We start from the raw sequence: 17,195 nt of genomic DNA, 5'->3' as shown, positions 1-17,195 counted from the left end.
GTGCTCTTTCTCTTACATATTCAGAAAGGAGCCCTATAAATATAGACATAAATAAATTGAATAGGGTGTGTGTGTTTAGTAATGGGGGATGCCAGCTGTAGTGACATTCGGATGCGTATATACCTAAGTAGGAAAAAGGCAGACATTCAGGGTCACACACACTGTTGAATAAAGGTGATTTAGAACTCTTTAAAAAAGAAGAAGAAACCACTGCTGTGAAATTATTTAGTGTAACCAACATTTATCCACTGGGGCAAAGAAAAGAGTCTGAATGTATCAGAAATAACCAAGAGACTTGTGAGCCCTTAAATCAGGCATAGGCAAACGCCGGTCCTGCAGATGTTTGGGACTACAATTCCCATCATCCCTGACCACTGGTCCTGTTAGCTAGGGATGATGGGAATTGTAGTCCCAAACATCTGGAGGACCGGAGTTTGCCTATGCCTGCCTTAAAGACTACAACATTTCTTTGTGCCATGAGCCATTATGGTCGGGAAGAAGTGCCTGAAGTTTTCTTGAAGATAAAAGATTTCTCTCTCCCACCATTTAAAAAGCATCCCGGAATTCAAAAGTTTATACTTTGTTGGTGTCTGTGCGTGCATTTTGCACTTGAACCCATTAAACAAACAAACACACACACACACACACACGCACACACACAATCATTAAGTAATATGAAATTGAGTGTGCAATAGAATAAAAATCTTTAATAATTCAGCCGGCGTCAACGACCCGAAATGAATCATCTGACTTTCACTCCAAGCAAGCTGAGGGCAATGTTTTGCATCAAGATGCAAATAAAGCCCCGATTAATCTTGCAACATTGCCCAACCAGCCTGATTTCTCACCACCATGCTTGTTGTTTTTAGTTGGGTTCTCCCCCCCCCCCCCCAGTTATAGTTCAAGATTAAGGCGTGGATTTTTGGCTTCCTTGCCCCCGCGTAACAAGTGCAGGCAAAATTAGCGGGTGGGTGAGGAACCGGTGCAAAGGCGGGGGAGGGGCCGGAGGAGGCGGGGCGGGGCTGGGCTTGCTCCCCTCCGGAGGAGAGGCGGCGAGGGAAAGAGACTGGCTGGCTGCTGCTTTGCGAGAGAAGCCTGCCGACTGGCGACTCCGCCTGCTTCTTTCCAGGCCAGGAGGCACGAAGAAGGAGGAGGGGGATTCCTGCAGGAGGGGGCGGGGGCGGTCAAGCAGAGAGCCTCCCCCATGCAAACTCCCTGGCAGGCAGGCAGGCAGGCAGGCAGGCTTCAGCCCCCGCTCCTGCTGCCAGTAGCTGCCTCCCCCGCTGTCATGAGCATCCATAAAGGAGGATCCCGCTTGCAGCGGCAGCAGCAGCCTGGCGAATAGGGCGCGCGCGCGCGCAGGGCGCACGGAGTGGCAAAGGCGAAGGAGACGAGGCAGAGGCTGCGGGCTGGCGGAGGAACAGGAGAGATTCAGATTGCAAGCAAGCCGGGACGCTTCGTCGGCTTCGGGAAAGCCCTGCGGGGGCCGAGGGCACGCGCCTCGCTTTGCTGGGCGCAGAGGTGGGGAGGGAAGAATCTCCACCCCCCTCTCTCTCCAAAGGGGAATTACGCTCGCCACGTTTCTGGCGCGGCCGAAGGGAAGACTGGACTAGACGGCAATCCACCTGTCTGCCTCTCACCGCCTCCCACTTCAGGAGGGCGTCAGGACGCGAAGCCACCGGAGGCGCCTCTGGTCACTCCCCCTGCAGGGAGAGTCAAGCAGGACCCCGCGCACCCCGCCCCCTAAAGCCTTTCCACGCTCGGTAAGGTTGGCCAGAGCAGTGCCCCCGCTCCCCACCCCCACCAACGCCGGACACGCTTCCCTTCTCCAAAGAGGCAGCTCCCTGCCACCTTCTTGGCCAGATCTTCGCCCGCCTCCAACATCTGGCATAGCCATGACTCTCTGATCGCACGTCTCTCCACCCCCGCCGCAGGCACGCAGAGTGCGCCGCCCCTGATCCCCAATTTTGGCCTAAGCTGAAAAGGGCACATTGGATCACCCCTCGTCCTGGGGCCCAGCTGAGCCCCTGGGTGCCCCTACTGCCGTCGGCGGGATGAAGCCTTTGGAGAAATTTCTGAAGAAGCAGGGGTCTCACCTGGCTGCCCGGGCTGGCCCCGGGGCTGGTGGGCAGCTGCCTCGCAGGCAAAGCGTCTCCAAGATCCTGCTGCCCGGATTCCTCAAGGAGCCCCCCGAGGAGCCCCCCGAAGGAGGCACGGACACTGCTGGCGATGGGCGATGGCTGGAGCTGCGGCCCCCCGATTCCTCTCTGCGCTCCCCAACGTCCTTCTCCTCCGAGGAGCTGTCCCCAGGCGGTGGCGGAGGAGGCGAAACCCAGCTCAGCCCTGAGTCTGTACCCACCTGCTGCTGGGCACCGCTGGCAGAACCCGAGAGCCCCGATCGACTGCTGGGAAGACTTCTGGAGAGGCTGGGAGGCGACCCGACAGCCCCCCATGGGCATGGCTGCGGTGCAGGTAGGGGACGAGGCTGGGAGACCCTGGAACGAGAGTGGGAGGTGCCAAGCCAAGGAAAGGAAAATTCACAGCTCTAATATCAGGGGCTGATAGTGCCATAGGGAAAGGCAGCAGCAGTAGCTGACATTTTTGCAGAGAATACAGGTCGATGTAGGGACTGGCAAGGGTAGGATCAGATGGACATGCCTTTACTTGGGCCCTGGAAGTCGGAACCAATTTATCTGGCCTGCATAGCTCAGTTGGTTAGAGCATGGTGCTGATAACACCAAGGTTGTAGGTTCGATCCCTGTATGGGACTGCTGCATATTCCTGCATTGCAGGGGGTTGGACTAGATGATCCTCAGGGTCCCTTCCAACTCTAAAATTCTATGATATTGTGAATCAGTCCCAGAACATGTGGCATAATACTGAAGTGTGTCTCTGAGCATGTGCAAAGTGCCCTTTCCTCAGTAACTGAATCCTGTCTCCCTCCTGCTTCTCCAGAATCCAAACTAAGCACCAAGCTTCCAGGTGCGATTTCCAAGCAAGCATGTTACCCTGTGTTTGAGAGGGTCTGCAGGGCCTCATTTTCAGGGAACAGAATCAGGTAGCAGGATATGATCTCGGAATGATCAGACTCTCTCACCTTTCCATCATAATCAGCTGGTATCTTCTCTGTTTGGGATCTTTGATCTGGATAAATAGGCCCAGCATGGAGGAAGAATTTTATGGGGGGGGTGGGGCAGTGAAGGAGCGGGGAGGGCAGTAACAAAGTTGGGGGGGGCCTTCCCTCTCCTTCAGCCTGGTGATTGCACCTGTTTAAGGGATGATGGCAAACATAGGAAGAGCAGACAGACTGCTGAGTGCACTCTCTGCTGGCAGGAATGCTGCAGATGGAACATTTGCGTTGGGGCAGGGGTGGAGAGCCTGTGGCCCTCAACATGTTGCTGGACCGCAACTCCCATCATCCCTGACCATGGACCGTGCCAGCTGGGGCTGATGGGAGGAGGAGTTCAACATTCCCTAAAGGGCTCCAGGCCCCAAATCCCTGGTGTAAGGGGTAGGTACTTGTGATTGGGGTTATGATGTTGAAGGGTTGCCTGCTCCTGGGGTTGCCTAGAGGAGTTCAGTGGAGACTATGTGGCAGGATCAAACTTTGGGTTGCTTAAAGGAGAAAGTGGATGCAAAAGAGCTTCTGCCACAAGGTAAAGTTTCCAGTGAAAGCTGTAACAACAACAACAACTTTATTTATACCCTGTCCATCTGGCTGGGTTTCCCCAGCCACTTTGGGCGGCTCACAGCTAGTTGTATGGTAGGGTTTTGGGGAAGAAGGACTGGGGTCAAAGAGAAAAGACATCTAGGAATGGGTAAAGAAGGTGGGTGGCTTCTCCAGAGCTTAGTACTGGAGCTAGTGGAGTTTTAAGAGGGTGAGCTCTCAGCTAGAAAGTGCCAGGTCTGTTCGATCCTGGAATCATTGACTCGCATCAAGCAACTCTTAGCTTCAGCTCCCCCTTCTATGGAAATAGGGACAATAATCTCTGGTATGTAGGGTTTTGAACCCTTTGGCAAAAAGTGCTATATAACTGCTAAATATTTTGTAATGATTAATTTCTCTGTAATTAGGTTTTTGTTTTTATTAAGTACAAAATGTATTACAGTACAGCGATTATTCTCACATCTGTCCTGCCTCGTGAGAGAGGTTGACTTTTACTGCACACTTGTAAATAACTGCTTGACAAGTCACCTGTGGTGAGTAAGAAACACTTCCAAGTGACCAGAAAGGAATGTGTTTGTAGAGATGAGAGAGAGAAGCCTCCCCCCCTTCAGACCACTGAATGACTAATAATAGAACTAATTTGAAATGTGGACTTGTAATCTTTGTGATCTGAGTTGCAAGGCAGTTTTATCCTTGTTTTGCACATGAAGAAACAAGGTTGAGAGAAGGAGTCAATTTCTGAGCAGGCATTTGAACTCAGGCTTGTTCACACTTGCATGTACATCCCCACTGGCAGCTGAACGTGTGAACTGGCTCCATTGCAAAGCGTTGTGTTTGAGGTGATGCAAAGTAATATCCAAGTTCTTTCCATTGCATTAGATCCATGATGGTTCATCCACACATGGACTGTAGTCGGTGCTGGATGTTGCAGCCCTCAGGTGATGAATATTGGAGAGATAGATTTGAAGTGGCATTGGGACATTGGCACAGTTTGCACGTAATGCTAAGGCAAACCATGGCTAATTGTGAACAAGCAAGCGTGTGGGTACTCAGAGAAAAATCATGGCCACTTTGCTTCTTCCTCAGCCTTATTTCTGCTGCACTATGCAGAGCTAAGCCGTGGTTTGGTTTAGCATTAAGTCTGAACATGGGTTCATGGTTTGTCTTCCCAGACTGGTGGAACGCTGTGCTAAACCATGGCTTAAGTCTAGGTAGCGTGGCAGCAGTCGGATTGAAGGAGGAGTAAAGCCGCCACATTTTTTACTTTGGGCGCCTGTACATTTGTTTGTTCACGTCAAGCCATAGCCAGATACACACCACAAATTTTGATGAGAATGCATTAAAAAAGAAATAGCTATCTGTGTGTGTAGGGCTTATCTTCAGTGTTTGGAAAATCAAACCTAGAATTATATTCACTGATGTGAAACTCTGGTGATGAAAATTAAAGAGAAATAGTTTAAAAAAAATAATTATGTGTTCTGCGCAAAGCTCTTTTATATATATATATATAAAAGGTCTGTACATGAGCCATGCATTAAAATGCTACCATCTTTCTTAGTTGTCTGTAAGGTAACAAAAAGTTAAGTATTGTCAGTGCATATGTGTGTGTTGTGTAACAATTTTGACATTTAGCTGCAGAGTAGGCATTCTTGGTATCCAGCCATTATTTGTGTTTGCTACTTGTGGTCCCTTTGCCCCAAAGTCTCTGGCACATGCACAGGACTTGGGAGATGGGAGGCCTCAATCTCCCACTTCATGCTTTTAGCATACTTAGCTTAAAGGCCCTTAGAAGTGTCTCCAAGGCAGTAGGAAATAAGGACTGCCTTTGGTAAACAGAAGTAGTTGGACTATAGCACACTACACCAGCTCCCTAATGAAAGTATCCTCCAGGATACTGGGAACAATTCTCCTTTTTTTGTTGAGGAGAGCCGGACTTTCTAATCACTGTTTTTTAAAAATTAGGAGTGTATTAATTTTAGCAGTGAGATAATTTTCCTGGCTGGATTTTTCATGCCTAGTTACTTAAGCTCAGAACAGTTGTTGCAGGCAAGAAAAGAATAAATATACAAATTCTTTCTGGGAATGTGCAAAGTGCTTTTGGGTTGTGTGATTGACTATACATCTGAGACTAGAAGGAAGAGCTTCCAGGTCAGAAGGCACAAAATTTCCAGGCAAAGGTGGAAATGTAAAAAGGTAAAAGTATACAGTGGTACCTTGGTTCTCAAACTTAATCCGTTCCGGAAGTCCGTTCCAAAATGAAAGCATTCCAAAACCAAGGTGCGCTTTCCCATAGAAAGTAATGCAAAATGAATTAATTTGTTCCAGACTTTGAAAAGCAACCCCACTAAAACAGCAATTTAACATGAATTTTACTACCATGAATTTTACTACCATTGAGCCATAAAATGAAAGCAATAATCAATGTATTGTGCTATAAAATAAATAAGACAGCATTGTAGATGATTGTTTTTTTAAAAAAATCTTACCTGCACTGATGATAGTCATTGTTTGGATGGGGGCTTTTATCCATTTCTGCAGTCACACAATCAATCAATCAATCAATCAATCAATCTGTAGCTGAACTGGGTTCCACACAGTCACAAAAACAAATTAACCAAAAAAGCCTCAAAAACAAAAATGCAAAATAAATAACAAAAACAAAAGAGCCAAACGTAATCCATTCTGAAAGTCGTTTGACTTCCAAAATGTTCGAAAACCAAAGCGCAGCTTCTGACTGGTGCAGGCGCCCCAGAAACAATAGCCGACAGCCACATCGGATGTTCAGCTTTCAAAAACCGGTACACTTACTTCCGTGTGTTCGATGTTTGAGAACCAAGGTGTTTGAGTACCAAGGTGTTTGAGAACCAAGGTACCACTGTATTGGGAAATGATCTAAAATGAATTGGGAAAAAATGCTTAAAATTACTTCCCCCCGCCCCGAGTCATTTTTATTGCTAGGTGTCAGAAAAGATTATTTATGTATGCAACCACTGCGGCCTGTATTTTGTTAGCCCCAAAATTGAAAGTGAGCCATGTCCCAACTAAAGAGGACTGGCAACTTAAGTTGACAGAATCTGCAGGACTTGCAGATTTAACACATAGAATAAGAGAGCAAGAAGAACATATATTTAAAGAAGAGTGGAAAACATTTATTGAATATATGGAAAATTACTGTATACAGCTGAAAACGCTGGCCGCATTAAGATAAATTCAATGGCGTAAATAATATTCGATTGATGTAAAAGTGGAAAACTGATTTGAATGATGATAGTAAAATGTGCAGGAATGTATGACATGTAAAATGAAGCATGGAAGGATAAGAAGGGAAGTCATTTGATATTTTAAAGTTTGTAAAATATTTATTTTGAAAGGTACAATTGAAAACTTAATAAAAAATATTATATATAAAAAACAAAATTTCCAGACAAGCTTGAGATCTCCTAGAGATTGGCCTCTGGGTGGTGAATATTTCAAATCTTAAGCAGAAATTTGCAGTCAGCTGCGGTTTAAAGGGACCAACGGGGCAGAGGAAATCAAAGTTGCCTGGAGTGGGTGGCTACATGCATACTTCCTTCAGTTACTATTTGGGCACAATAAAAGATCAGGTGGGCACAAACTGTATCAAGCCAGATGACTTGGAGTGGACTTTGGTTTCAAGTCTTGTGTCGTATGTAACACAGATATCATAGGCCCCAAGTCCCTGAACCTCTCTGTTAATCTTTAACACCACTCCAATGCTAAGGTTAGCTAGTATGAGAAGGAAAAGGCAGAAACGGCCTATGCTCTGTCTGGGAAAGGATGCTCATTAAACAGAGGCCCCTTTCAGGTGTTCATTTTCTACCTGTTGGTGGATTATTATTTTTTAGGTTGCAGCAGCGCTTGGTTTATGTCCCTTCCCAGTGCTCATTGGAGAGCTTTGGAAGATGTATATTATTTCTTTCTTGAGTTATGTGGTATTTAAAGCAGAGGACTGCAGGAATCTTGATGGTACAAAGGTTAAAACAAGAAGGACACACTCAGGAAGTGAAAGCGAGAGCTGTATTGTGTACTTCAGACTCCTCCTACATATGGAATAATTGCTGCTGCAGACTTTGATCGTATTGCATTATCTTCTGGGTGGAGTTAGGCACATCAGGTGGAGTGGAACGATATTGAAATAGTTTCCTGTTCCCAACTTGTATCAGAGATGTGGGCCATTTCAGGAGAGCTTTTACATGGGGAGTTTCCTTGTGAGGTTACTAGAAAGAAGTTGAATGTGAGAGCAGGGAGCACCACTACATCCTACCCAACCACCTACAAAAATCCAAGCTGCTGCTTTCTGCTCTGACTATATAGACCAGCTTTCTTTCTAGCCCTGTGCCAAAAAAGAAAAAGAAAGAAAAAGAAAAAGAAGGAACACTGTTCTCAGCTCATATACTCTTTTTACTTTCTGGTGGCCACCAGTCATCAAAAGTCTATTAAAGATGCGTTGCTTCATGGCACATTGATGCTAGCTAAGCAAAAGCTATCTCAGTTTAAGGACAGGAGTGCTGTGGCGGATTTGTACTGCAAACACACCCAGCCACCACACAGTTCCACAGTACCCAGTGACTCAGCTGAATGTGTGAAATGCATCCCTCGAAAAGTATTTCGTTTCAGTTTGTCTTGAATGCTATGAAAATTCTCTCTCTGGCCGTTAATCCGTGCTGGCTCCTTCACACATGTCTGTCTTGATGCTGCCATTGACAAATTCAAAATGTGTATGTCTGTGCAATATACACAAGAGAAATGCTTAGCAGGTGACAATGACCTTCCCCCTTTCTGGCCTTCTTTTGCTTATTCTCACTCCTTTCTGCCGCTTGCCTCGTTCCTCTTCCACCCAGACCTGGGATTGTCCTGTGAGCTAAAACCTCTACTCTGGCTTCCAACACCAGTAATGGTGCCTTTTATTGCTCAGGTTGATCCAGCAACTGCCCTGAGCTATAGACGCAGCTCGGCCTTAGACGCTGCTCTCTCCTGGGTCGTTCGCAGCCCCAGCCTGACCTTGACATGGCACATTCACAGCTTGAGAGTGGGCAGGCAGCATTGGTTTTTAAAGCAGTGTCAGTTCCCCTCAAATTCAAACAGCAGCCCCTAAGCTAGCAATAAAAGTGTGTGTGTGTGTGTGTGTGTGTGTGTGTGTGTGTGTGTGTGTGTTTTGCTGGCTACATTCCACCTCCTGTCTTGGTGGAGACAGGTAGAAATTAAAGAAGACTGAAGCTTGAGGGCTGAGAGGACTCTTTGGTTTACTATGAATATATCCACCTCCTTTCAAAACTAACACATGGATGCCCCTCGAGTGTGTGTGTATGTAAAGCCAGGGATTAGAGTTCCACAAAAAGAGGCAGAATTATTTGAAGATGACTCTCTGAGCATTCAAGGGATAGAGCTTGTTTTTAAAACATTTGCTCAGCCACAATGAGAGCTAGAAACTTGCTTTTAAAAATAGCAATAATTACAACAAAATCTGAGATTCTGCAATACTGTGTGATGGAAAGGAGGGTGGGAAGATAGCTTTTTTTTTGCCTTATGGGGAAGCTGTTAATTAACTAGAGCATTGATCTTCACTACTGAATCCTGTGGAAAACAGCGCAAACCCTCCACCCTAGCCCAGGGCTCTCAAATTGTGGTAATTGTGGGTATAAAAAGCAACTTTATACATTGACTCAGACCAGTGGGTTGTCTAGCCCTGCAGTGGAACTGCTGGTAGCCTATCCGAAACCCAGTTTTGCAAGCCAATGGGCAGAATTTCTTTCCCAGTCCTAACCAGGGCCCTTTAACTAGAACTGCTGGGAGATGAAAATAGACTTCCAGTAAAGCAAACTTGGCTCCCATGAATAGCTGGATGAAAGGAATTGAGGTTTCCATGCTCAGTTTTAAAGACCTGCAAGGCAGAGTACAAAATGCATAAATTCACCCTAAAATGGTAGATTCCTAAGGACAGGAGTCTGTACTGTTTGATATTCCTGCAAATCAGCAAGTTCTGACCAAAAACGTTCAGCACATGTTCAGAGAAAAAATGGCGTGGTGAACAAGGGAGAAATGGATACACCCGGCAGCAGTGATTATAATTGCAATGGGGGGGAGCCGAATTTCTCTGAGCCTGTGCAGAGTTCTTTTCCAGTCTTTGCTGGCTAACCACAGTCTGCTCCTCCTATGCATTTTGGATTAGGAGGAAGTGGGGGCTTCCAGGTCATGGTGGGTGGCTTTCAGAGAGGATTGTGCCCTAGAAGGGCTCCTTTCAGAAGCCTAATTGCATCCTTCCCCCCCCCCCGCCACCACAGAGATTCTCCCCTTTCTTCCCTTCCTCCCCCACCCATTGCTGTGGGCACCCCTTCTCCTCCTCTGGCAGAGGGTGTGGAGTGCAACCCAGAACTCTTGGCTCCAAGATCTCTTGTTGTTAATTTATTAGACTCCAGTCGTCCTTGCTCCCGGCTTCCCACTCCAACCACTGGAGACACAACCTCCTTTTATGTTGTTCCCCCTTAGGATATAATTATATGCCCTTTCTCTCTCCCTCTCAAAAAGAAAGGCAAGGCCTGTAGGCTTCTGAGGGCTGGCTGAAATGTTTGCACAGGCCTGCCGCGCCTGGGAAAAGAAAAAAAAAACACGAGGCTTGCTTTTTCCTTCCTTTATTGTTGCGCATCCTTGCTAATTGCAGGACCACCCCAGCCGCAGAGCATGGCTCCCCATTGTGCCAAGGATTTCCTTAATCCTCTCCTCACTGCACTGCCTCCGCCGCTGCCGTCACTTGTCCAAGATTCCCTCCCCGCAAAGCAGCCCAGAATCGCTTTGATCTGAGCTTGACATCCAGGCCTGTGCCTCTCTACTGGAGCCAGGAGGATTTCCCATGCCTTACGGCTTCTTTCCCTCCCGGTGGCTCACAACACACATCACCGGTGAAAGAAGAGTGGCAGCTTCACCCATCTGAGCCAGAGAAGGCAAGCGACAATCTTTTTGCTGGATCAGGCCAGGGATGCATCTGGTCCAACTGCACCCTGGTCAGCTAATGTCCTTGGGATGCTCAGAAGCAGGGCATGATGGAGATAGTTGATTCGCTGCCCTCCCCGTGGTCTAATAGGAGACAATGGGCCTTGGGTCATCCATTCCTCACCACTTTCCATCTAAGACTGCCGTGGCTTCCTGCCCTCTCTTGCTGTCTCCCTTTCCCTCTGTGGCATAAGCATCCATTTCTCATTTCCCAAACTCTTCCCTCTTCCTCTTGCATGCACCTTTTCCTTCATCAGCATCAGAAACCACATAGCCTTGCCTGTTAAGCCTGCCCAAGTGACTTGGCCCTAAAAATCTAGATTAGTTTGCCTGTCTAAACATGCCTGTCTGTCTGTGGACAAAAGCCCAGCTTTGGTGAAGTTTCTGGAGGCAATTCTCAGTTGTTAGGGGCCGCCCGGCAGGATGACTGTTAACATGCCTGCCCCCTTGCTCCCAGTACTACTCATGAGGAGCCTGCCGGCATTGTGGATGGCCCACAACTAGCCTCGAGCCTGTGTATGAAGGAACAGATGGAACAGACTCTTGAGTCCCTGCAACATGCCTGCCATATTCCCCTTCCAGCTCTCCTACGAACTCATCATCCACCTCCTCTCTTTACCCCCTTTCCCCCCAGTCTGTCTGTTCATTATACCCAGGATAGCCTTTCCATTCACTGAGCTGTTTCCTTCTCTTCCTTTGGAGGTCTTTCCTTGAGATCCTTTTCTCCAGCAGAAGCTTTGCTGAACCACTTTATCCGTATCTTACCTACACAGTCACTTGACTCTCCCTGATCTCATGCTTGCTGCTTATTTGACCGTCTGTGACTGCTCCTCTCCCTACCCTGCAATCAGACTCGCATATAGGCTGTGCACACATTAATGGTTTAAACTGCAGTGAGGTCGTTTCTTCCCCCATTGCTTTTCAAGTCACATTTGCATGTTGCTGTACACACCAGAGAGGGGGCAGGGAATGTCTTCACCCCATGTGCGTTATTTGTTTGGTTTCCCCACGCCTGCAACCTCCACCCCTGCGCTCTTATTCATGAAGGGGTCACCCGGGCATGAACTGTCATCTGCACACAAGCAGTGACTGTCTCAGATGTACACACCTCAGTTTAACAGCAAAGCGAACGTGGCTTGCATTTTCAAATCAGGTGGAAGCTGGTTTGAGGGGGAAATGCACCAAGCGGCAGTATTTCTCAAGAAACTACATGATAGGTATGGATTGTGGCTAATGTCATGTGTACATTCAAGCACCAGCAGTGAGAGCGCAGTGGAGTATAAGAGTAAACTGTAACGTGCACACAGCCATAGATTGCGAGCCCTCTGGCACTCTGTTGGGGCTATGCAACTATTCAGGAGTAACAAAAAAGGGGTGTGTGCATGTGATTGCTCTCTGACTGTTATCCAGTCTATGGATGGGGGAGAAATTAATTCAGTTTGCATTTTAATGCGAAATTACCCAATTCACAGCTCTCAAACCAATGCACAAACTGAAATTTGCACCTCCCTGAATTTTGTGATGCAGTTCTCCAACCATCGCCAACACACCCCCCTCCAGCAAAATGTATTAAAAAAAACCAAGGATATACTAGGGGAAAATGTGCACCAAAATGTATCTGTTAATGAAAAAATGTGCAAAATGCAGAAAGGTGTATATTAGTTGAAGTACATACAGAAATGCATACAAATTTTCATGCAGACTTTTTAAAAAAATGTTTGCAACCCGAGGCAGAAATGGGCCAAGCTGAATTTAAAACTGGGAAAATGCAGAAATGCAAGAGAAACTGAAACTGACAGGTTCACCTATCCCTAATCCAGCCACTGCTGTCTGTCTTCATCTTTTCCTACTCCTTCTTGGACCCTGCCTAATGCTCAGCATTCGTCTCTAGGCTTCTGTGCCCTGGAGGCAGCTGGCAGCATGCTGTTCCTTGCAGTGAAGGGGGTGACTCTGTGACACTTATTCTTGCCTGCTAATCCCTCCCCTGTAGAGCAGTCTCGAGAGCCTGTTGGCTTGCTCTCCAATCTCTGAGCTGTTTCTCTGCCAGAGTTGGCTGGCCATTTCGGTGTCCTTTTGCTTATTAATCACACTGGGCTGGCATTGCTGAGCTAAGAAAGCCAATATCCAGGGCTGTCGCCCCTTTCTGTGATTTGCTGTCAGGCTTGCTGTTGCACTTGGCGAATCACTGTCCCAACCTCACGTCGCTCCTCCTGCTTCATCTGACTGGCCATCCTTCTTGCCTGGGATTTTACACATAAACCATCCCAGACCGTCAGATTCTGCTGACCTGGAACCCTGAATTCTGTCACGGGGATAAATAATTCCGAAATGCGGTAAAACATGGGGAAACTGCTGGATTGCACTGCTTTGTACAACCCATGTGACACAGTAGCTAAGAGACTGAGCTGTAAGTTAGGAATACAGTGGTACCTCGGATTAAGAACTTAATTTGTTCTGGAGGTCTGTTACTAACCTGAAACTGTTCTTAACCTGAAGCACCACTTTAGCTAATGGGGCCTCCTGCTGCCACTGTGCCGCCGGCGTGCGTTTTCTGTTCTCATCCTGAAGCAAAGTTCTTAACCCGAGGTAATATTTCTGGGTTAGCGGAGTGCAACTTGAAGCGTCTGTAACCTGAAGCGTATGTAACCCGAGGTACCACTGTACCTTCCTTCTCTTGGCGGATCACTTCCTCAGGTTCATCCCATCCATCTGCTCCCTAAGAATAATACTGGCCTGCTCTACAGGGCTGACCACTTTAAAGCACTTTTTAATACGCTAAGTGTTATTAACAGTACTCCTTTGTCATATTGTGCTCATTTGCACAGACCGTTCCAGCAACAGGGTGTATGGTGGTATCTCTTGTTTTGCTCTGGTGGTTAAAATTTAAAGCTCCCAGCTGTGTCACAGGCTGAAGCCCAAAGGACCTCTGGACTTAGTCGCCAGTGGGGCCCGATCTATAAAACATTTGGGCTGCAGATTGCAGGAGCATTTACACTAACATTCCCAGAATTATTTTGGGTGGGTGGTGGGAATTGTGCTTGAATGTATTTAGCTAGAGTCAGCCAGTGAACCCCAAGACTAAATGGGGATTTGAAATTGGTTGTCTCCTCTTCTCATCCAGTATTTAACAACCATACCACATTGGTTCTCGTGTTCAGAGCCCAGATTCCTCTGACGAACATATACTGGAGGCAAACACAGACCATGGCTGTCTCCCACCATGCTGTCATGCTTGTGAAGGTCCTCAGATGATCTGGGTATGCATTGATTGCTAGACTTAGATGGCTCTTTCAGTCTGATTTACGGAATCGGATCAAATCACATGTCCTTGGGCGCAATATGAAAATAAAATGAAGACGCTGGGCGAACCTTTCGGGCGATAATTTCCTCCATCATTTCACAGATGGAAATCAGGACAAGTCTGCTTGCGTCATTCCTGACTCTCACACCGTGGCTCACTGTGTGAGTCTGCAGTCCTCATGCCTCACACTCCCCCTCACCTCACTTGCTTTGTTAATTTACAATAGCCTGTCCTGTGCTGGTTTTAACGCAAAAAGGAAAGGGTCTCTTCTGGTTAAAGATATATTAGCAAAGCAAAAACAATATGCAGGCTATCAAATGTATTTAAATAAATGTGCAGAGTGGGCCTGCAGGAGTGAGAATGTTACACCCCTCCCCCCGTTCACACCATTTTGGTCTCCCTCCAGTTCATGGAAGGCGAATGTTATGAGTTTGTGGGTGCCAGACTCCCCTAAATTTCTGGGTCCAATAGTTGATAGAATTTAATCAAGACTTGGGGGGTTGAACTGGATGCCAGACTCCTAATTCCTGGACCCAGCTTCTTGTGTTCAGGAGATCATCTGGGAGATGGGCCATTAAGACAACCAAGGAAAGGTAATGTGCCATTAAGAAAGCAAAGGCTCTGGGCCAAGTGGGTGGAGCCCCTCCATCATTTCAGAGTGAGTTAGGAAAAGAAAGCCAGGGTTGAGAGTTGGCTGTTATGTGACCTAGGAGACTAAAGGTTGCAGGCTGGAAAAGGCTGCGGGCAGAGCATGGTCATAGAATTAAAAAAGCATAGAATTTGATGTCTGCTTGAATCCAAGGCTGCAACTGTGGGAGAAACAAGACCCATTTGAGGTGCTGATGCTGTAAATCCCTCCATCTTAGGTTCAGGTTGTATACATGTGCAAATAAACTATATATCCTAAATACACCACAGTCTCTGCTGTGCCTCATTTCCAAGTGGAAACACAAATCCTGGGTAAGTGCCTGGAACCTTGCACCTGGAATCTAGCACCACTCGGAGACTGGGGTGGCATTCAACAGCAGCCTTTTGAAGCAGGAAGCCTTCCGTATCCGCCAAGGCTCCTCACATGTTTTGGAACCTTGATTTTTCAGAATTCCTGAATGCATGGGGAGCTTTCAGGAGTGCAGAATGCTCCACACTTCAGAAGGTCACCTTCCACGGCTCCTTCCAGATGGCAATAATGTGGTAACATTGGGGAAGCCTCACAGAACAACCAGTTAACCAAAGGATGTGTGGTGGAATACACCCTAAAAACCAACCCCAGTCTGGAGGGCCCTAAAATCTTGTGAGGCCAAAAACAGCACAGGGGAGGTGCCAGTTTTATGGCTGCTCAGACCACCCTTTTGGAAAACCTCGACCTGCTTCCTGGTGCTGCCCTGTTGTTGCATCAGGTAAGATTCCCTGTTTAAGATCTCCTCCTGTAGTATAAAACCCTTTCATTCTTTCCATTATTCTGCATGCAAATACCGTATTGGCCTGAATATAAGCCACACTGAATATAATATATTGGCCTGAATATAAGCCACACTCCCCCCCAATTCCGACCGTGAAAAGTTAAAATGTGGCTTATATTCGCGACCTTACAAAAATTATCCAGTATGCAGCCAGGAGCGTGGGGCAAGGAGTGCCAGGCACGTGACAAAGTGGTGCTTGCCCCGCGCGTAGTCCCCTGTCCTCTCCCCCAAGGCCGAGAAGGGAGAAAGCAAGGAAGGGAGCAGCTTATATTTGGTGATTGTCTTTTCCCCGCTCTCCCCTCCCCCCATGACTTTTAAATGTGCAGCTTATATTTGGGTGTGGCTTATATTCGGGCCAATACGGTAGTGGGAAAGTGACAACTGGTAACCGCTAGAAAGATCCCATCTGGGTATGTTCATAAAGGGGAAAGTGCATGTCCATCTGAGAGCACTGGCTGCCTCTTTCCAAAAGCATATTCCTAACGTTAGGTCAATTATTCCCAAACACTGTGCTGCAAGATAACAGTTACTGTATCATGAAAAAAGCAAGAAAAATGAAAGGTTTGATATGTGTGTGTGTGTGTGTGTGTGTGTGTGTCTCACCCTCACCCACACCTGCTGCTGTATCACTGCATGATTTGCTGCTCTGGTCTCAATTATTTCCAACCAACCTCTGCTGTAAGTTGCTCATATTCTGCCCCATCTCTGCATCATGTATGGGGCCGGCTGTGCTGTTGGCCAGATTGAGGCAACTTGTTTTGAGTGTCATGAAAGGACAGCATTGTACTATACCAATAATAATGTCTTATTATTTTATTTTTACTGCCAATGAGAGCAAGAGGTCCTTGTGGACTTTTCTGCCTCAGTTTCCAAAATAACTTGGCTGGCCTTCAGTATTATGTACCCTAACATGGAGGTGGGGACACAAACAGCATTTGCCCCCCCCCTCCCCACCCTCAAACAGCAAGATTATTGGGCCTATCAGGTGTGGTCAGATCATTCAACCAACTCACACCGAAGGCTTTTCTAAGGGCTGCTTATTCTTACTACTTTTTCACCACCTGAAAGTAAGCTCATGAGGGTACAGTAGAGAAGGGTGCCTCCAATTATAATTCAGAAATGAATTAAGCATTGGTTTTCAGTTTGGGAGATGATACACTTGGCTATCTGCGAGTCTGACTTCTTCCTTCCCAGCAACTAGTAAGAATGAGCAAATGTGACAATATCGGTTTCTCCTAGTTTCTAATTTTTTCAAGTCAAGTTCAGTTCTCCTCGTTTCCACATCACTATGCAATATTTTTTTAAGTCCTCGTGAAATTTCATTAGTAGTGTGAATTTCTCCTGACATACTAATTTTTGTATGCAATTTGGCCTTACATGCATGTTTTTGCAAAGCAGTTTTCCCAAATGCAATCCATTTCTCTATGCTTATTTTCACTAATGCATGCATCGTTGTGTGCGCGTTACCTTTCTGCAGAAACGCCCTGCAAAATTTGGAGAAGCAAGATTTTCAAAGAACCGCTGTGTTTTGGTTTGTGTATAGTTTTGGAAAGAGCAAGCCGGGTGGATTCGCCTTTAAACGCAAAAACTGAATCAAATTCCTCTCCCAGCAACAAGTCAGTTTGGCTGCTACATTGGTGCTTAGCTGGAGCTGACTAGGCTGAAGTGGGCATCAGCGATGGGGCATTCCCTTCTCTGTTGCTAATCTGCACCCTGGCCAGTTTGGCCTGGATTCTTGCCTCGCTCAGGCTTTTATCAT

At 46.8% G+C, this 17,195-nt stretch overlaps 1 protein-coding gene across 1 annotated transcript in view; it reads left to right on the top strand.

Annotated features, from left to right (window-relative positions):
- The first annotated feature begins 1,032 nt into the window (after window positions 1-1,032).
- Window positions 1,033-17,195, top strand: part of RAPGEFL1 (Rap guanine nucleotide exchange factor like 1) — a 52,121-nt gene continuing 35,958 nt past the window's right edge. Inside the window, exon 1 of the mRNA XM_080978302.1 lies at window positions 1,033-2,472. Within this exon, the coding sequence (XP_080834428.1) occupies window positions 2,055-2,472 (418 nt within the window). The 5' untranslated portion in view covers window positions 1,033-2,054. The remainder of the gene's footprint in view (window positions 2,473-17,195) is intronic.

This window comes from Podarcis pityusensis, assembly GCF_964106645.2.
Source record: "Podarcis pityusensis genome assembly, chromosome: 13".
Lineage (NCBI taxonomy): Eukaryota > Metazoa > Chordata > Lepidosauria > Squamata > Lacertidae > Podarcis > Podarcis pityusensis.
This window is presented reverse-complemented; position numbering and strand designations above follow the sequence as displayed.